Source organism: Crocodylus porosus, unplaced genomic scaffold, assembly GCF_001723895.1.
Source record: "Crocodylus porosus isolate Cpor-Errol unplaced genomic scaffold, CroPor_comp1, whole genome shotgun sequence".
NCBI classification, from domain to species: domain Eukaryota; kingdom Metazoa; phylum Chordata; order Crocodylia; family Crocodylidae; genus Crocodylus; species Crocodylus porosus.
The window spans coordinates 66368775-66390239 of record NW_017728950.1 but is presented as its reverse complement, the minus strand read 5'-3'; the positions used below and the strand labels follow the sequence as shown (position 1 = coordinate 66390239).

Below are 21465 nucleotides of genomic sequence, written 5' to 3'. Positions count from 1 at the left end.
GCGCCGCGCGGAGCCGTTAGTGTGTCACGTGCCCTGCAAACGCTTCGTGTCCCGCCGCCTCCCGCGCGCCGAGCCCGCGCCCCGGGCCCCCGCCAGCAAGCGGAAGCGGGAGGCGGCGGCGGGGGAGGATGAGGCGCCTCCGGGAGACACCGGCGGCGTGGCGGGGCGGCGGCGGCAGCAACAGCAGCAGCACGAGGGAGACGCGGGGTCCTGTCGGCTGCAGGAGGGCTGCGGCGGCCGTGGGGGAGCGCGGGCGGCCGCGGAGGTAACGGCGGGGTCGGACTGGGCCGCGTCGCGCGGATCCCTCCGCGGTGAGGGCGGGTGAATGGCGGCCCCGCCCCCTGCTCCGATGGGTGAGGGTCGCTGTGGAACTCGCCTGGCCCCCGGGTCTGTCTGGGGAAGGGGGGCAAGGCAGGGTTTGTATTACACGTGATTCTTGGGTCTGCACAAAAAACTTAAGCCAGTTCAGTGATTAAGCCCGCCTAAGTGAAGGGACAGTCTGCTTGGAGACCCCTCCCTTGTGTTTGTTACGTCTTGGGGGGCGGCTCAGCTCCCCCATAATTTGCACCCTTGGGGGTTGTTCTGTTTAAATAAGGTGACTTATTAGCTGGAGGAGAAGTGAGGAAGGTGGTGGTGCTGGCTGGCTGTGGTGCAGCTGGTGAATGTAGTCTGAGTTGGCAGGTGCCGGGAGGGCCCCAGCTCCCCTCCTGCCAGCCGGAGTCAGCTGCTCCTGCAAGAAGGGCGCACAAGATGTGCCACGTCCAAGCAGTCTTCCCATTTCCCTGCGGGCAGGACAGAAGGGTCCTCCAGTAACTTGCCCCCATGGGGTGGCCAGTTTGTAATGCCAAGGTTGCTGCAGAATTCATGGCTAATCCCCATTCCCCTCATAACATGGATATTTTTCTGCTAGGTGGCAAGTAAAATCATGATCCTCAGGCTGTGGCCCATGGGCTGGATCTGGCCCCTGAGGTGACCTAGGTGTAGCCTGTGGCTGCAGGGGCAAGCAGCTCAGCGCAGGGTGTTCCTTTCGGGCCCGGTGCTGTGCTGCCAACCCCTGCTGCTCTCACCCTCCCTATGGCAGGTGCTGCTTACTCTCTGAGGGTCTTGTTACACCTTAGGTTGTGAGCTGCGTAAATCTTGATCAAATTTTGGTTGGCTTGGTGCTAGAAGTCTGAAGCAGTCCCACCTTCAACTTAAGCCACATTCGTGGGGAATGGCTGCACCTTCCTGGACCAGGATCAGAGAATGTGATCTGGAGTGGCGTATCTTTAAGCCACATAACAAGTACTTTAAGGCACTTAAAGTTGTTAATTTGTAAACATTCTAGGGATTAAGAGCTCCAGGAGCTGCCCAGCATTACCACATCACAGAAACCTCTCCTGTTCTCTCCTCTGCACTCCTCTCCTTCTCCCTTCTTTCCTTTCTCTCTCCCCCGCCATGTGAAGTGGTGTTTACCAGTCTCCCTCCCCTCCCTCTGACATTGGTAGCCACCTTCCCCCAACCCAAATAGTGAGAGGTGGTAGCGGTATAAATGTAGTCAAAACAGTTTTAGCTGAAAAACATGGTACAGTCATATTTGAATTTCAGGCTTTGCTGAATATTAAATATCTGTATTAAACTTTTTAGACTCAAGGCATCCCTCCATTACTTCTGTGAATTGAGCAGCATCCCATTCCAAAACCAGAGTTATTTATGACAATGTTTATCTCCTGGCAGAGAGGCTGAGCAGTGGGAGTAGGGTTGTGACCAGGCAGGGATGAGCCAGAGTCTGCATTTACCTCTACACCTGCTTATCTCTTAACACCTTGTAGCACCCCAGCATGCGCTGGCACCCTGTTTAAGAATTGCATATATAAAATTATCCAGACGAGCCAAATGACTACTTAGCGTGGTTATTTGAACATTGCATTTGCATCTCTGTTATAGAGCCAGCAGAGGGAGCTTGTTGTTTCAAGGTCCAAGTTATTTGGGTAAATGTGATATCTTTTATTAGACCAACTAAATAGTTGGAACAGTTATTCTGTGCAAGAGCAGAAGCCATCCAAGAGAACACAAACAACAGGAGACTCTCCCTATGCCTGAAGAAGGCTGTTTGTACCCAAAAGCTTGCAAAGAACAATTTTTCCAACTATTTAGCTGGTCTCATAAAAGATATCACATTTACTCACAAAACTTTGACAGCCTATGCCTTTAGACCAACACAGCTACAACCAACTCCCGCCGCACATGATCATAGCACTTAAATAGGAGGAAATGTATTCATTTTAAAATCTGTTAAAAATGGTGGGAGAGGTAGTGAAACTTCCAAGAGTAAAGCAGAATCATAGATGATTAATCTCTTCCAATTGTGGTCGTTATTCTTTTAATTCCCCAGTTTGGGAAGAAAGTACCAAGTTAAAGTAGTAGTACTCAACCTTTTGGGATTTGAGGCATGTCTCGCTGATCATAACGTCTTCGAATTAAGTGGCAGCCGGTTTGAAAAACTATGTATTAGAAGGCTTACTTTCATGCAGAGGGGCTGAGGAGTGGGGGTGGGGAATCATCCAGGCAGGGACACGTCTGAGCCCGTGCTTATCTGAATAATGTATCTGTTTATCTCACTCCGGCACCCTAGTTGAGAAACACTGCGTTCAAGGTACAATTTTTGTATATGATGAAATGTTTTATATGTTCCACGAGAGGTGACTTAGACTTCTATAGAAAGGAAGCATACTATTCATGAGGTGGTTTAAAAAAAAAAAAAAAAAAGTTTGTAGGTGAAACCAGTCTTACTGATTTTTCTTTCTTTTCTTTTCCTTTCCTTTTTATAAATTAGAGAAAATTCATTGTAATGTGCTCCACTTAATTGCTCTTGGGATAAGGGCATAAGTATCTTACTTACATACCAGTTATCTACCTATTGGTTAAACACATGAACCACAGTCTTTCAGCCTTACGGTCCACATTGTAATTGTGCCACAGTTAGAAATGGGGAAGGGAAAGCAACTGTGGAAGGGCTCCTGGTAGAAACATTGATATTGACATGACAGTTGGGTTCGCAACAGTAATTTACACAAGGCTTTTAGTAAGAGCCTTGAACCTGGCTAACTGCTGTCTTTTTCAAGGCTTCTAATAGCAGTGAGGAAACTTGATTAGTAGAAACCATGAAAATGAGGCAAGCTAGTGAATTTTAGGGCTGCTAATAGTACTTTGCACTTAATGAGTATTGCACTTTGTATTTATCAAGTATTAGGCTTCGTAAGTATTCTAGCAAGCATATAGCACTTATTTGGTAAGAAAGCTTTTTATTTAAATAAGAGTACAACATATTTTCTGTACTTAAGTATTCATAGCTATAGAAGAGAAAAGACAGAATAGTGGAAGCCTTTTCTAGCACTTTGCTTTTACTGTAACTGCTGTTTCTTAAATAGATGTGCACTAAATGCTTTTCTACGTTGGGAGAAGACTTGTTTTTTCTTACGAGTGATGGCTTATCATGGAAACAGCCCTGAACATTCCTTAAGCCAGGAATCTTAACACTGATTGTAGATTTTGAAACTGTCTTTTACTTGCACCTTTTTGAGAGCCAAGAATAGGATTTGTTATCTACAATGTTGTATAAATTACAAAAAACTACAAGAGCAAGTGTATTTGCTGCTGTGAGTAGAAGTAGGTTGTTATATATGTTTTCATATCTAATACATTAGGTCCCAATAAAAGTATAAAATAATTCTACTGACAGCAGAGTGTGATTTTTTTTTTTTTTTTTTTGGTTAGGATTGTTCAGTATTTTTAGTATATTTCATTACATTAATTAGTGATTAGGGTTATAGATTTTACTTGAAAACAATTTGGCCCAGTTTCTTTTGCAAGAAGGCTTATTCTTACTTTTTATAGTAGTGATATACCTTAATATGTTGTGTTGTGTTCTTTTTCCAAAGCTGGCAGAAGAATATTTTCAGTATAATTCATTCCAGTACTGGAGAGCACCGCTACCTACTCTTCAATTATCTGATATTCAAGACGTAACTGGTGAAAATGCAACAAAGGCTAGAATCCCTTCCAGACCTGAAATTATGGAGACTGAAATGGAGACCTGAGAAAATGTAGAATCACAGTGAGAAATCTGTTTGGAGAAGACATGTTTCGTTTGGATTCATGTTTTTCTGTGTAGGAAAAATGCATGAATTTCTGACCTTAAAGGAAAACTGTTGTGCCAGTCTGCAAAAGTAAGAATGAGTGTGTTTAAATTGAAGGAAAGATCATTGCTGGACACTTGCAAGCAAACTGGCTAGAGTGACACATGTATGCATCTAGTTACAGAGCTGGCAGAAATATTTGAAAACATGGACGTGAACTAAAAGAAATCTGAAAAAAATTAGAATTTTCCTCTGGACTTCAAAATAAACAGCTGGCAGGTAGAAGAGAAATGGGAAAACATTTTAGGTGGCCTGTGTAGAAACAATACAGCTGCAGTATATGGATGTGAGATTTTTTTAAAAATTATTATTGTGCATTTATTTAAAAGAAATATGTATAGTATTTTCTAATGCATTTTGGTTTTGCTTTCATAGTTGACCCCCAAAAAACTGTACCCCAGATACAACCCTTTCTATGCAAACTGAAAACCACTGTGGTGGGATGTTCAATTTTGCTGAGAGCTGAGACTGTTTTACAAATCATCTCACATTCTCCTTCTTAATAACATGAAGTAGTTGGTGTTTTGTTTTGGCTATACTTTTTACATACTCACGTTAATGCTATTCCTATTCGTTGTAGTGTTGTTTTTAAAACATCATATGTGTTGAATCCAATGTGCAAAGCTGTCAAGAAAAGTAGTGATTTAAGGCATCATGCAATGAACAGGCACATGTCCCAGGCTTACCTGATTAAGGCCCCAGTCCTGCAAAGATTTCTGCATATGCATAACTATGAATTCATTTGAATTTTATTGTGAATGTATTTTTTTCATTTTATGTTGTCTTTAATCATTGGCTCAAATTCAGGATTATATAAATAAACTTAGATTTCATTCCTGCCAGATGTGAATTAAGTATGGTGGAAACTTGGAATATTTCATCTGTTTCTGGTATCATATCTGCTTAGACCAATTTTCTTGTGAATCTTTTAAAAATTGTTCAAGAACAATAAAGCTTCTGGTGTATATTTGAATATTTTTGCAGAATCTAACTTTTCTTGTCATAAGAGTGTTTTTCCTACTTTGTAATTTTTGAGTATTACTGTTACTGTAAGCTTGAATATTTATTTTGAGTTTAATGGTCTAGTAAACACTTGCAAGTATATTTAAAGTTGTATTTTAATCTGCAGTTGTAAACTCTGAAGCTTGGAGGTTGGTAAATGCCTATAGGAGAGGAGAGCCATGAAAAAACCCTTTGTTCCCCACTGTTCATAGACTGGAAGGGACCTTGGAAGAGCATCCTGTCCAGCTCCGTGTACCAAGTAGGAAAGATAACAGGTCAGGTGACCTTAGCTGGGTGACTGACTAATCTCCTTTTGAAGACTTCCAGGGTAGGTGATTGCACCACCTCTGGAGGGAGCTTTTTCCAGTCTGCACACGCTGACTTTGAAGAGGTTTTTCCTAATGTTGAGCCTGAATTGATTTCCAGGAGTTTGGCCATTACTCCTGGTTTTCCCCTCAGGTGCCCTGGTGAACAGTTGCTCACTGAGCCCTTGATGTACTCCCCTAGTGTGGCGCTAAGCTGCTACCAAGTCCCTACTCAGCCTTCTTTTCTTCACGGTGAAGAGCCTCAGATCCCTCAGTCTTTCCTCGTATGGCTTGCCTTTTAAGACTGATTATACGAGTGGCTCTTCTTTGGACTCTCTCAAGCTTGTCCACATCCTTGTTAAAGTGTGGTGCCCAGAACGATGCAGTACTCCAGTTGCAGTCTCATCAGTGCCATGTAGAGCAGAAGAATCACATTGATGTGTGCCAGGGTACTACTTGCCCTACTGGCTACAGCATCGCACTGCCAGCTTATATTCATACTGTGGTCTGTTATTACCCCCAGGTCCCTTTCATTTGTGGTGCTAGTCAGTTTGGTGCTGCCAAGCCTGTAGGTGTGTTACAGATTGCTTGTCCCAAGCTGGAGCACTTTACATTTCTCAACATTGAACTTCATCAGATTCCAATCCACCCAGTTTGCTAGCTTGTCTAGGTCTGCCTGTATCTGCAGCCTATCTTAAAGTATGACCGTGCTCCCCCATAACTTAATGTCGTCTGCAAACTTGGCCAGTGAGCTCCTCACCCCCACATCCAAATCTTTAATAATGATGTTGAAAAGTACTGCACTGAGCACTGACCCCTGTGGGACACTTGTCCACTTCTCACCAGGATAGTACAGATCCATTCACTATGCCTCTCTAGGTTTTATTCTGTAGCCAGTTTCTCACCCACCTGACTGTATTGGAGTTAAAGATTTTTCTCATGAGGACATTAGGCAATACGAGCTCAAAGGCCCTTTGGAAGTCAAGGTATACAATGTCAACTTGATCTCGTGTCCAGGTGGCAAGTTACCTCGTCGTAGAAGGGGATTAGGTTGGTAAGGCAAGACCTGCCTGCAACGAAGTCGTGCTAGCTGTCACTCAGAATTTTACCTTCTGCCAACATTGCAGGTACACTCCTTGATGAACTTTTCTAGGATTTTCCCTAGGGAAGTTAGGTTGTTTGGCCTATAGTTACCCGAGTCTTCCTCCTGCCCTTCTTGTGGATGGGCACAACTTTGGCCCTCTTCCAGTCCTCAGGGACTTTGAAGAGGCATGAGTTGTGGAAGAGTTTCGTTAGGGGTTCTGCAATGACTTCAGCCAGCTCCACATGAAGATTGTCCGGACTCTATACTTCCTTAATATCTGTTGCATTGCTGCGGTCCTTATCTTGGTTTCTTAAACAGAAATGGCCAGTAATATGGGATTTTGTCAGATGTGTGGGGTTTTTTTATACAAACAAGCTTCACTTACATGTGGCAAAATACACTTCATTTTACTGTATATATGTTCCTCCTTTCTGAAGGTGTGACTATAGCTATAAGCCACTGTCAGTATACTGTCAAACCCACTTGTAGAGTCTTGTCTTTGATTTTTGCCCACATATTACTGCTTTTAGAAAAGGAACACTAAGTTGGACTTAAGCAAAGTGTCAGTTTAAAAGAAAAGATAAGCCTTTTGTCTGGGAAAATATATCAGCTTTTTAGTGCCATTTCTTTTAATTAGGATTTTCAAGTATTTTTGGAAAAGGCATTTTGGTTTTTTTTCTTATTTACTTCACATAATTAACACACTTCGTATATATTATCAGCTCCTTTTTCCCCATATACCTTTGTTGGCCCTTTACATGATGATGAGGGAGAAAAGAAGTAGTTTTAAATGGGAAAAATGTTCTAAAACCACAATGAACTGCCAGGAGGACTCAACAACTAGCATATTACCACAAACAAGATTTAATTTACTATATTTTAGCTGATGAGACTTCAGGTGAGTTTTTAAACATGAAAAACAGAAACTTTCACTAAAGGTGTGTTAATACTTCAGCTACTTAGTAGACTGAATAAGATATTCACTATATACAATACTTTAAAAAGTTATAAGTTGCCTTTAAAATTGCAGATAACTATTTCATAGATTTCATAGACATTAGGGCTGGAAGGGACTTCGGAATATCATCGAGTTCAGCCACCTGCCCCAAGGGCAGGAAGTCAGCTGGGATCATAGGATCTCAGCAAGATAAGCATCCAATTTAATCTTGAAGGTGTTCAATATAGCTGCTTGAACCATCTCCGATGGCAGGCTGTTCCAGACCTTGGGGGCTTGGACAGTAAAGAAATTCTTCCTTATGTCTAGCCTGAAATGGTCTTGTAGTAGTTTATAACCCTTCAACTTTATCATCCCTTGGGGTGCTCTGGTGAACAAACGTTCCCCCAGATACTGGTGGTTGCCTCTGATAAACTTATAGGTGGCCATCAGATCACCCCTGAGCCTGCACTTTTCCAGGCTAAAGAGTCCCATGGCTCTCAGCCTGTCATCATAAGGTCTGTTTTTGTGACCTCTGATCATGCACGTGGCTCTTCTCTGGACTCTCTCAAGCTTTTCCACATCCTTTTTGAATTGTGGAGCCCAAAACTGGACACAGTGCTCCAGCTGCGGGCTCACCAAGGCCGAGTACAAGGGGAGAATGATGTCCCGGGATTAGCTTGAGAAGCATCTATGGATGCAAGCCAGTGTTTTGGTTGCTTTACTAGCCACAGCATAACATTGCAGGCTCATATTCATCTTGTGGTCAATGATGACCCCCACGTCTCTTTCTTCCATAGTGCTAGCCAGTGTAGCACTGCCAAGCCTATAAGGATGCTGCAGGTTTTTGCTCCCAAGGTGGAGAACCTTGCATTTTTCAGTGTTAAATACCATCAGTTGTTCCTGAAATATGAGATATATCAAAGAATTAAACTGGACAGGAGATTGAAATTGAACATTTTCATTGCGCATAAAAGTGAAGTGCTATCACTGGCATCTTATTTGATCCCAAATATCTTCTCTGTAGGGATTCTTCTTTAGCAGTCTTCTGGTATTTAATATAGAATTTACAGAACTATACTCAGTCTAAAGAGTTTTGTAATAGACTAGAATACAAGGCAATTCTTTAATGTTTCTCTGTAGACCAGGAGTTGTGCTAATTTGGCTAATTGGTGCTTTTCTCTCAACCCCACAAATGTTCCTTAGATACCCAGTTTTTTAATCAGATTATAGTGGTTACATCAGGGGCAGGCAAAATATGGCCTGTGGGCCAAATCCAGCCTGCTAGGCCATTCTATCCTGCCTGCAGGGCCCCTAGAAAATTTAGAAAATTAATGTTTATCTGTTCCTGGCTATTTGTCACAGATGACAGGAGTCAGGGGCAGTAAGACCTAGGAGAAGCCAGCAGCAGGATGCAGCAGCCAAGTCCCACCCCAGCCCCAGCCATTTCCCTGCTTCCTTCCGCTCATCCAGCACCACGTAGCTCCTGGCTGCATCACCAGACCGTGGGAGCAGGGGCCCACACACACACCCCACCATACACATGCATCCACCCCCACCCCTTGCACTGCCATGCACACAGGCCCTCACACACCCCCAGCCACTCTCCCCCATACACAAAGCCCATAGCCATCCACAACCCACATACCCACACACAGCCCCACATGCTCCCTCACCTCACAGACACACCCACACTCACACTCTCCCCCACATACTCACACACCTACAGCCCCCCCAACCTATACTCCAATATATGAGTAAGACTTCATTTTAAACTATTATATACAATCAGCTGTATGTACAGTACACAAACGCATGTAAACCAGGACAACAATATTTTTTGAAATCAAATTGATGTTTTAGATGTTTACATTTTAAAATACAATTTTGTACTTTTCTGGTTCCGAGATGGCAAAACCCCTTGCTTTTCTGGGGATGAGGGGAGGAACTTCTGGGAGCAAAGGTCAGGGTTTAGGGTGCAGGACTTCCAGTCACAAGATGGTAACCAAGGGGCAGGGCACCTGTCAAGGGGCGGGACTACCCATGCGGCCCTTGACAGCTTGCCAAAACTTGGTAAGCAACCCTCCACCCAAAATAATTGCCTGCACCTGGGTTGCATATTTATGAAGACCTAGGTCTCATGCACTGTTTTTATCTATTTTGCTTGGTACCTACTTGATATTTAATGTTTTGTGGAAAGTTTGGGAAATTTCTCCAATATTTTTATGGCAAGTGCATGTGACTCAGTTTACCCACTTTTTGTTGCAGTGTGACCTCCTAGGATAGCAGAGTTAACTTATCTAGAATGAGATAGATACAAGCAAGTTTCAATTGGTATTAATTTATAAAGGCTTGTCAACATGCAAATCACATTATTCTGGAGAGAATATAGAAGATTAATGACCTGACATCAACTTTTAAACAAGCAAGGGGGGCTGAATACATAAAAAATATGTGACTCTGTTTTGAAACAAAAACAGGTTTCTGGACACAAATAAGAATTGGCTGCCTAATGGAATACCATAAATGGAGTTATCGGGCGGAGAATGCTGCTAGATGTGCATGCCTTTGCTGTTCAATTCTAACATACAAACTAACATACTGTATTGTGGTTTACTAAAAATGCTGCCCTGTATAGGAAAGGCTCCCTGATAGTTGCATAGATTCATATGCAGTTGAGTCTATAGTGAAGAACAGGTGCTGAAGCTAGTGACCAGTCTTGGCAAAGTGGAACAGTAGGGCTAACTTGCAAAAAAAAAAATGGGGAGATGGCAGTCTACATCTTCATATTAAAGGAATATAATCCTGACCTTGAGAGACAGTGTAATAATGGAGGTATAAGTCAATGTGTAGAACCTTAATGCACTTTTCAGTGCTAGTCCTGGTCTTGACATAGCAAAGCAAGCTATAGACTTACAATTTGCCAGGGGGTAAAAGAGGGCAGGGTTTTCCTTTGGTAACTACCAAGGTGTATTCATGTACTGTGATTTAGTTTCCACTTATTATGAGGGTAACATAACCCTCAGGGAAAGAGATCCAAAGTACTGCCATTTAGTTTCCACTTACCAGAGGGCAAAAACATGCATACAGGCAACTAGCAGGGAACAGGTGAAAAACTAAGGTCTGCCTACTTTTTACCCCATTGTAAACTATATATATGTCCATGTTAGAAAAGCTTCCTATATTATGGGGCTTCTGCTACCACAATCTGGCCAGCAAAAATCCTTAGTAGAAATGTGGCTTCTGGTTGCAAAGTTTGGTTTTGTGATTTTTTTTTTAAACTCTCTATTAGCTTTGAAAGACGGTAATTCTGTCCGCGGAAGTCAGAAAAATGTTATAGGTGCATTAGATCACGGAGTTTTACTCAGGATATAAATACCCAATTGTTCTGGTACAATGTTTGTTTTGTGACTCAGTATTGATCTTATCAAAGTGCTTATCTGTGTCACTTGGCACTTAAGTCCTCTGTTGCTCAGTTGTCTTATGATAAGATCAAGAGTTCAGCAAACATCAAAAAATAGACAGGCATTTATACGGAAAATTGGAAAATCCATTGTTGCGTTAGTATAAAAAAAATAATGATGTCATAAACCTTGCAAGTATAAGCCAGTTACCCCCAGTTTTAGGATGGCATTCTTCACTCTGAACAGTTAATTCATAACGGTTCATCTGGGGGATTTTTGCATATCTCCCTGCACGAAATGGAACAGGCTACAGTTAGTGACATATTGGACTAGATGGGCCACTAATCTGGTATAACAATTCTTACATTCCATACCTGATGCTAACTTTTAGAAGAAACTATTTGGTTGGGCTTATTTCAGAACATACAGTTATAACCGTGACACTGTAGGTGGCAATGCATATACACAGTTAAGTACTGTGAAACTGGAAAAAAAAATCTTCATTAGAATGCTTCTATCCTGAACTGCTGGTGAAAATTCAGGCAGGTGACATCATGAATGTTAATCATTTCCTTACTGTAATATATAAATGAAGCCAGATCAAGTTACAAGTTCTTGAATACAAGGTGGTATATAAGGTCTTCTATTGAATTACTGAAGAAATATTTTTTCTGAGTTTTCAGTCCGTTTCTTGCCATCAAAGATTTTCAGTTTAAGCACATGGAAGTTTGCAGTCATTGTTTCTTTGCACTGTTTCCATTAGTTGCAACTGCAAAGCAAGCTTTATCCGATTGTGTAGTGGATGGAAACTGCGGACTAAAATTTAATGGTTGAAGTCTACATGAAGTTTATTCTTTAGTCATGGAGATAAAGACAGTAAGTATGCTAACTTAGAAAAATGTAGGTTCCTACTAGTGACATTGTTAAACTTTTGTATATGGGTATTACTAAATGCATGTGAATTGTATGAGTACATTTCTGATTCTTACAGCATAACTTTATAAATATCTTTTTCAGTAGCTAGTAATGTAAATATGCTTGCTAATTAAAATTGTCATATATTTGAAATGTTTATTTTTATGGGTTTGATTTCAACATAATAAGTAATATAGTTTTTAATCACTAATATTCTTTCTAGCGTTTAACTCACATACCTGTTAACCCTTTTTAAATTGAATTATATCCAGAAATAACAGAACAAATATGCTTAAACTCATTCTTCCTAAATTAAAATGATAAAAATAATATTTTGTAACTTGCTCCAGAGTAAAAACTATTTTCCTGTTGAAGTAAGAACTGTTTCTTAATGCTGGTGTTTATTTCTAGCTTCTGAAAACATTTTGATAGTCATATTATTTCATAATGAAATAGCTATCCTTGGCATTTTACTGAACAGGCAGTTAACTGGTGAAGGTAGGAACATGGACAGGTTAAGCACTTTCTCTTTATTCAGTTTTGTTTTATGAAAAAAGGTGTTTTTAGGCATTAGATTGGAATACGATGGAAATTAAAACTGTTTGAGAATTAACAGGATATGCAAGATAATTTTTTAAAAGATGTAGTATTTAGTCAGTTCAGCCTAATGTATGTAAGGAAAAAGTTAGAATCCTATCCTGTTTTCACTTGTAAAGCCATTTTCAGACAATATTTGATTATGCATGTAATTATATTTGAATGTCCTTGATAAAGCAATGCCAAATATTCTTCCAACTAAATTGGAACCTATACAAATTAACCTCATAAATTCGGCTCTAAATGTAAATTCTCTGTTTCTCTAGCATGAGATTATAAAATATAGATTTTCTTTTTGATCTTTTAACCCCCACCCAGATTATGTAGTTTATCACTTTTTTCATATCTTTGTCTTGAAATGTCACAAAGAATAATTATGTTTCTTATTATAATATGTGCTGTGCGTATTATTTTGATATACAACAGATGTAACCTAAATTCCACACAGCTGCATGACTGTCCATTATAAATCAGTGGCTTTTGATTGGGCAATATGACAGAATCTTGCTACTACATACACAATGGCATTATTAATGTCTTTTTTTCACTACTAAGTGTTATGAATGATGGAAAAATCCTCCATCATGCAATGCTGGCACAGCATACTTCAGCTCTACTTTACTTCCATATGGATAACATGCTGTTTCTGGAGCCTGCAAGTACTGAAGAAAAACATTTTGCCACTTCCCTTGTTTTCAAAATTCTCAATCAGAAGCATCCAACACATTCCATATTGAGCCAAATACTTCACTTACACTCAGACTCTATAGTGATAACATGAAAGGAAAAATAATGAAAAAGTAGTAGCGTCCTGTAAAAAATCAGTTTAATCTTGTAACTGCAGATCCCAAAGTGCCTTAAGCACCACTGGATGGCATGATTGTAGGATGTAAGTAAAGTTGCTTTGTTGTCTTAACTAGGGTATATGTATATTCCACTCCACACGTTTTTGGGCCCTGTGCGTTTAGGTTTGAAGTTCTAGTCAGCAGTGTCCATTAGGAATACACATGAGAGCTGAGTGTCCAAATAATCCTATAGTAACAACGTTAGGGGAAGAGTTCAACCACTTTGTTCTTTTTTTGGTGTAAGGTAAGAGAGTTCCCTGTATCGGCATTTCAGGGCATCCCTTTTTCTTAGAGACCTGGATTCCATGAGCTTAATTTTATATTTATATATCTTATATTTAAAATATATATATTTTTAATGTCTAAGTCTATCTATACTTGGTGTTAATGACTGGAAGACTTAAGCTACTCATTTTCAAACACAGCTTTTTAGTTGGTAGATCGAAATGACCTCTACTTTCTACTACTCCATTCATAGCATCTGATGAAATAAGCTATCACCTACAAAAGCTCATGCCTCTCTTAACCAGTTAGTCTCCAAGGTGCCACCCTGCTCTTCCTTATCTGCCTGACTTGAGGCTAACATGGCTACCCTGCTCAGTTAGTCTTTGAGACTCAAAATATCTAAATATCACTAGAGATCTGTGGTATCTTTGTCCACATACACGATCAAATTTGTCCCTCATATTCAAGTGTGTAACTTCCTTTTAACTCACAAGTAGGAGCACTATTTGCACAGCAGAGAATAAAATTTAACCTGCATTGTATTATATGAGCTATAAGTAGCAAGATAACTTGATAAGTACCTTTTAGTTTTTTAATTAGTTAGTCCTTTTTTTACCATTGGCAACTAAGTAAATGAGATAAAAGAGAGAGAGAGAGACTTCCTTGGCCCTGACTTGCCTCTGAGATTACTGGATTCAAGTATTTCTCCTGGTTTAACTGTGCTATACCAGCTATTAATGGACTACCAAAATTCTTCTATGGCTCAGAAAAAATCCACAGCCTGGGAAAACACCCCATCTGCAAATCATTCACTTTTGAAACCTGGGAGGAGGAGGGGGCAAGATTGTAAGATCTAGTTCCTATGCAAATCAGACCCAAGGTTACCAGGTCACCCTGGACAGTCCTCCCAAAATGCAGCAATTCAAATGCATGTTATTTACCAGTCTGTCAAAACTAGAAAGGAAAACCAGCCGTCATTTCAGTGGTTCTCAATCTTTTTAGATTCAGACACTTCTTGTTAGACTCAAGAAACTCCTTGGAAACTGTCAGCTCTTACCTTTTACTCACTTTTTGATTATGGACAAAGTACTGAGCGATTATTCTGTAGCAAAGAACTTAGGCGACAATAGGTAAAAATTTTGTTGACACTATGGATTTCTGTTCCAAATCTCTAGATTTATCTTATTTATTGCATCACACTAAGTGCACATGTAGATGCACCCAGTGTACTTCTAATTTTCCAAATTAAACTCCAAAGCAATCTAGGTAAGGGAAATTAGAGAAATGGCACTTCCTGAGAATGGGTCAATCCCACCCTTTAAAGAACATACTGTACCTTTCACACATGTAGAACTGTTAATGAATGCAACTATCTTCAAGTCACTCCTATAAATTGCTTGTTGAAGGAAGAAAAACTGTAGGGCAGGTTATACATTTCCATAGCAGCACAAGAAATGTGCATGGCAAATGAAAATTTCTTTAAGGCTTTGTGCATGAATCACTTATACTTTAATAGCTTTCCCTTCGTTATATTGCCTTCTCACAGCATCAATAAAACAGTGGCTATAAGAATATTCCGACATCAAATGTATTCATATGATCTCTTTTAACTCCCTTCCAACTCTACTTTCACTGCCAGCAATATGAACTTCAGACAGTATATGAACTTCACACTGTAGACCAGGCTCTCATATAGACTTGATTCATGGGACTCCCATAGTTCTACAAGAAAATTATAGCATAGAAACAATCATAATTATAAATGATAGTAAGGGTCACAGTTGTCAAGATGGAGAAAGGAACTGTATAAGTAATACTTACCAATAAGTATTTAATTCCTCATTCTCTTTACTGCTTCAACCCTTATTTTTGAGAACTTGATGAAGTACTAAGGGGAAGGTAATTATTAAATATGGAGACTTATAAAATCTCATTTCACAAGCTTATGTATTGAAAAGATGAAACTAAGAAATGTGCTAGAAAAAATCCCTTTGGAGCTGTTTTGCATGCATGTCAGAGAGGTCTTCGCTCTGCATAAATATGTACATTCCTCTAGATCTTGCCAGTCGGTTAACTATGCTTGTAAGTTTCTTAAATATCATACAGGATTCATCAGGTTGGGGTGGATTTTATTTTTGGATGTTGTAAGGAAACGAACAAGTATTAGGCTTCCTATAGTCATCTTAATCATGTAGAGAAAATCTAAAAGCCATAAAGCTGGAAAAGTGCATTGGCTGCTTATAAATCTTTTTATATTGAGAAAATACAGAAGATACTTCTTGTATGATATCCTAATTGTGGTCAAATGAAGACAGTGCTCAGGTAGAGAATTATAAGCTGGGAAATGGCTACTATGAAAACAATTTTAATTGGCTTCAGAAAAACTCTGACCCAGTTCATCCACTCCTGTTACCATGCTTTGTAGTAAGAAATAGTAACTTAAAGATAGGAAATGAAACTGGAATGAAAAGCCAAAATTAAAGGATGGTTAAAAAAACCCCTCCCTGATCAGAAGGTGAGTCTTACTGAACTAGGATTGATTTTTCTATGAGGATAGTAGTTCAGACACACGCATAATGTGGTAAAGGGGTAAACTGTTAACGTAAGTGGTTTGACCTACCGAGTAAGTAAGAAAATCCATCTGTCAGATATAGGAGAGCTTGATGCATTTAACATGTGTGTTTTCACCAAATATGTACTATTTTTATTATTTTTGTGCTACATCAGATAATACATGCTGGGTCTAGTATCAGCAATATCAGGGAAGGAGTAAAGATCTGTCATGACTTGGGAAAGAAAGACAAAGCCTGGAATAAGGTGTAAAAAACTTGGTTCTGTGAACATGCTAAATGGTATTAAGATACTCTGTTAGTCTTTATTCAGGTGAACACAGGCAAATGTCTGCCTCTGGTTCTCAACCTTTTTAGACTCAAGGCTCACCCTCATTAGACTCCAGGCACCCCTCAGAAAATACCAGCTCTTAGTTTTCACTTGATTTTTAACTACTGAAAAATAATAGAGCAATTTTTTCTCTTGCAAATAACTCAGAAAGACAACAGCACGTGAGAATGTTTTTAACACTGGATTTCTATGTTCAATTTTTGTGAAGCATGTTTGCACAGTGCTAACACTGTATGGCACTGCAATACTCCTGAAAGGCTCTCAAGGTACCACAGAGTGCCACAGCACCCTGGTTGAGAATCACTGGTCTACTGGGTCAGAACGCCACTGAAATCTATGAGGCACCGTATAGGTGCAGAGATACACCTGTGCACAGACCATTGAAGGGCCTGGGGCTGTGCTGTAGGTAAAGTGCTAAAAATGTTTATTAAAGGTTTTCTGACAGTACTTAGTGCAAGATCCTGGTTTGTCAAGATTTAAGTTTCTGATAGAAATTTCTTTGTGCTGTCAAGCTTCTTTTTTCTTTTTTTCCACCAATATTTTTCTTTTACAGAAAACTTCAGCCAAGCTGGTTCTAGAACGAGGTTGTAGAAAACAATGTTGTTTGGCACCTGGTAAAAATGTTGGCAAGCTTTTCTTTAAGAAGCTTATAGGGCCCTCTTCTTAGGATTGAGGACTTAAAATTTAACAGGGTGGCCCTTTATATCTGAGATGTGACTTTTCCTGTCCCCCTGAGGGTTTTCCAAACTTGGCATTTTGAAAGCCTTTGAAAAAATCTCAGTTTGCACATGCTTGGCAAGGATGCTTAGAGTACCCAGGTTTGAAAAGATTCTTCCATGATGCTGCAGGTCTGAGCTACTGTGGGCTTGTGAAGGACAGACGTGGGTGGATCTGGGATTTTGAAAACAGGCATGTAGATGGTGTGGTGCACACAATGCGTATTTTTATCAAATTAAAAAAGAAACTATAAGCTTTAGTAATAAGCTAGTAGCCTAGAGCTAGTTTAAGATCAAAGCAAAAACAAGTGTACATGTGAATTAATTTGCTATATCATATATTGTGTATAAAAAACCCATGACAAACTAGGCAAAAAAATAATTAAAGATATTGTTTATTAGTCCTGTGGTCATTGGAATTAAATGGACATCTTTCAGATTCATAAATCAAAATCTAGCCTCCTTAAGCATCTTGACTGCATGCAGAGCTTTACTGGATGTTATTTCCACACCTGAGTTAATGTTTTAAACTAGAATTAAAAACAGCCTGCAGGCTTGTGAAATAGGAGCTACGTGCTCCTACATATGTCCGCAGAGCCTGCTGGAAATCCAGCATGTCAGAGCAGACTCGATTAGTTGAGTCTGCTGGAGCATGGAAATGGACTTAATCCGGCAGCCCTGTGCATCACGTGTATCACTGTTTCCGCACTGACAAAATGGTGGCGGTGCACTTTGAAATAAAATGCATCCAATGAGCTTTAGTTCAAAGCACCTTGCCACCTTTTTTTTCAGTGTGGGGACGCATGGTGATGCTGATATACATGACGCGCTGGCGCTTTTAATTAGCGCGGCTCAGTAATTAGAGCACCCTGTGCCATGTCAGGGAGCACATGTAAAAATGTCCTACCTTACTAGGTGTAGCCAGCAGACAGCAGAAGTGAAGAAGAAAGGATAGTTTGGTTCACTGAACATCAAGACCTTTTAAAAGGACCATTTCAAAGGAGAGAGGGTTGTTAATGCCTGTGGAATGAAGAGTTTAGAAGGAATCAGGTAGATGAATCAGGGCCATAAAGTCCATTGATTCCATCATTGCTGCCTGAGTAGAAATGCTGCTGCCCCTTCCAGGTAGTTGGTTTTCACCTTTGGGTGGATCAAGAATCAAAGGTGAGTGCAACTCCCTCCCCCCTTACCCCTCTATCCACTCCTAGGTAAAGATACCTAGACAGAAAGCATGAACCTTCTACTTTCAATACTCCTGAGGAAAGGCAAGATGAAGAAGAAATCTGTTTGACCTAAAAGTGGAAGGGACAAGAGGCACCTGTGGAGATATGTGAGTGGATTGGGACCAGGAAGGACACTGAGAGTGCCGAGAAGATTTGGCATTGTTTGGGCAAGCAAAGGACTGGTTTGGAAGCAGGAGCAAAATAAGGGGGTGGGAGACTTGGAGCTAGTAGGTGCATGGGCATTGGTTAGGATTAGATTTAAGACCAGAGAAAAAAGATTAGATTTAAGACCAGAATTAAAACAGACTGGGTGCCTGTGGGAAGGGAGAAAAGGAAACAAAAACTGAGGAGTAGGTAAGGAAGGAGGACTTGGATCTGTCTGTCAAAGAGACTAGGGAAATGTGGTGACATGGGAATACAGAAGTGGGGTACAGAGAGATTGGACAAAGATCTTGAAGAGGGAGACTGGGAGTTACCGGGAATGAAAAAATTGGCTAAGGGCCACCTGGAGTTGGTGGAGGGAAAGAAACTGGGCAAGGAACTGGCAGGGGAGGAACTGGGATTGGCTGGGGTGAAGGGAGTGGGAATGGGAGAAAGAGTCTTCAGAGCTGGAGACTGGAACAAGTTAGAGAAGGACAATGGGCACCCATACATGTGCTGGAGGTCTCCTCCAAGGTGTGATAATTAGCATGTGGTGGGAACAGACTCAGTTAATTGAGCCTCTTGGCTCTGCATCATGTCTATTTAGCATCCATGCTTCAAAATGGCAGTAGGGGCACTTTAACTAAAGCTTGTTAAAGCACCCCTACGGCCATTTTGAAGTGTGGGACACTGAACAGACGTGATGCTGGGAGCGATTTAATTAGAGAGGCTCAGAGAGTATGTGTAAAGATGCCCAATGGGGCTGTGATACTGAGATAAAAGTTGATCAAAAAAAAGAGCCAAGATGATTTGGGACCGAGGCATATTAGAAGAGACGTCAGAAAACAGGTGAAGACTGGGAAAAATTGAAAAATAACAGTTACCCATTAGTGACAGTCCACAGAGAGCATGACAATCAACTACTATTGTAGCTCCAGTTGGTCAAGTGGCAAAGCTGTGTGCAGTGTATTTAAGAGGTCTAGTCTTCCCAATAAATCATGTGCGGTCCATAAAATTGAATCTGTATTTTTAGTTTGCTTTCTTAAAAACCTAGGAAAGTAGACAGAAGATCATAATTAAGATTGCAAAGTCAAATGGTCAGAAATTAGCTTATGCCAAGGAAAGGTGGTGCTGTGCAACCCTAAATTGGTCTCTTACATATGTTATGTATCATATTAATGATTAATAATTAAAAATGGGTTCGCACTCTATTTTTTCTGCTGGATTCTCATCTCATTTGATGCACACAACTGATGGTGCTCTCTTCAAACTAGTTCAATATTTTTTCTTATCTTTTTTCAACTTTGTGGACCATCACACTCTCGATGCATGCTATTCAAACACTATTCTGAAGTCAGAAGGAATCATTTTTGCTTGTTGTTTAACATAATCTGTATAGTATTCACAAATATTCATTTATCTTCACAACCCCCAATGTTGTTTTCATATTAGAGGCAGAGCTAAGGCACAGAATGCTTAAAACCCAAAGTATCCACTAACTTTGAGATGCCTAAGATGTGATTTTTTTCAATGTACTTAGCATCGTATAGTACTTTTGTCTTCCAAACACAATGTGCATTGGCTTTGGTGACAGTTGTGAGCAATCAGCTCTCTTACAAATCATGCTCCAGGGTTTCAGATGAGGCACCCAAGTATGAGGTATATTCAATTAGTGGCCACTTGTGAAAATTTGGGCTGCAGTGTCCTACAGGAACTACATGGCAGAGTGACTAGTTCTGCAAGCAACCGTTCGATTGCTGTAACCATGAGACTATACTGTTTCTCTTTGCAGCTGGCTGCCTCATTCACTACCCACCCTATGGCATCTGCAGGAAATGAAGCAACTGGCTCCTTTACTATGCACTCCTAATTCATTCCTAGAACAACTCTGTCCTGTGCACTGACTAGCGCAAGGATCGTGTGTAAATCATAGTATACACTTGTGTCAAGACTGTAATAACTCAAGTATACCAGGGGCTCAGATTTCAACCTTTGGTCCAAGCCATCAGGGCACTAAAATTTCTCCGTGGGGAGAGAATGGTTGTACACTTTTTTTTTTAAACATGGGCTAGCCCTAATTTAGTTCTCAGAAGCTGCAGAACCATATTTTCTGAACCACTCCCTCTCTCTCAAATTTCTCAGTGGAGAATGGCTGTATGTTTTGTAACATGGCCTAGCCCTACTTTAGTTCTCAGAAACAGATGAACCATATTTTCTGAAACATACACACACACACACACGTGCACATGTGCGCACACACACACACTCAGCCTGAGGCAAGACACCTGTCATGGAAAATTTCGGCTGAATGGTTAAAGCTCAGCAAAGGTACAAGCAACTGAAAGCAGAGTTATAAATGGAAAGTGTTGGGCAACAACCACTCCAGGCCTTGCTAACAGCTCTGTCTACAAGGTTTATTGTTTTATGTGCCTTTGCCAGTCCCATAGAGGACATGGGACATTGGAAGATGGAGCCATTTCTGCTCCCTTTCTTAGTTTCCTGTCTTTTTAAAGCTTGCTCGGCATGTAAATGTAATTGAAAACTCAAAATTATGGGGGGAGAAATGAATGAGCCCTGTTACAGGGAAAGCATAGAAACCCCCATACCCATTTTCTCCAGAGATCCCTTTTTTTGTCTTCCATTGGCAAACTAATGGCGTTGCCTGTTCCACATGTCACTCATCAAACATCTGGAGCAACCCTGCAACCTTCTCCTCTGCATCTTTTCCTCATTTATTCTCTACAAATATAAGGTTTAGGCTTCCCCTAAAGTCCCTCTCCATCTACAAGCTTCCTTGTTCTCTGGAAATTCTGACTCTCTGCTCACCAGGGATCCTGGTTTTCTTAGATTTAAAAAAATCCCTGATTTTCGGATTTAAAAAAAGTAATGCAAAACCCACACATTTCCATGATTAAAATGAAACACCACTAATATAGATAAATAAATATTATAGTATATTTCATTATATATATATTATATATTGTATTATAATATA

At 40.3% G+C, this 21465-nt stretch overlaps 2 protein-coding genes across 3 annotated transcripts in view; both read left to right on the top strand.

Moving 5' to 3' along the window:
• The window catches only part of CARNMT1 (carnosine N-methyltransferase 1), a 40692-nt gene extending 35541 nt beyond the window's left edge, over positions 1-5151 (top strand). For both annotated transcript variants that reach the window (XM_019555086.1, XM_019555085.1), the window contains exon 8: positions 3921-5151. In XM_019555086.1, coding sequence (XP_019410631.1) covers positions 3921-4079 — 159 coding nt within the window. In that variant the 3' untranslated portion in view covers positions 4080-5151. The remainder of the gene's footprint in view (positions 1-3920) is intronic.
• A 5535-nt stretch (positions 5152-10686) lies between these two features.
• Positions 10687-21465, top strand: part of TRPM6 (transient receptor potential cation channel subfamily M member 6) — a 115833-nt gene continuing 105054 nt past the window's right edge. The window contains exon 1 of the mRNA XM_019555265.1: positions 10687-11783. Within this exon, the coding sequence (XP_019410810.1) occupies positions 11769-11783 (15 nt within the window). The 5' untranslated portion in view covers positions 10687-11768. The remainder of the gene's footprint in view (positions 11784-21465) is intronic.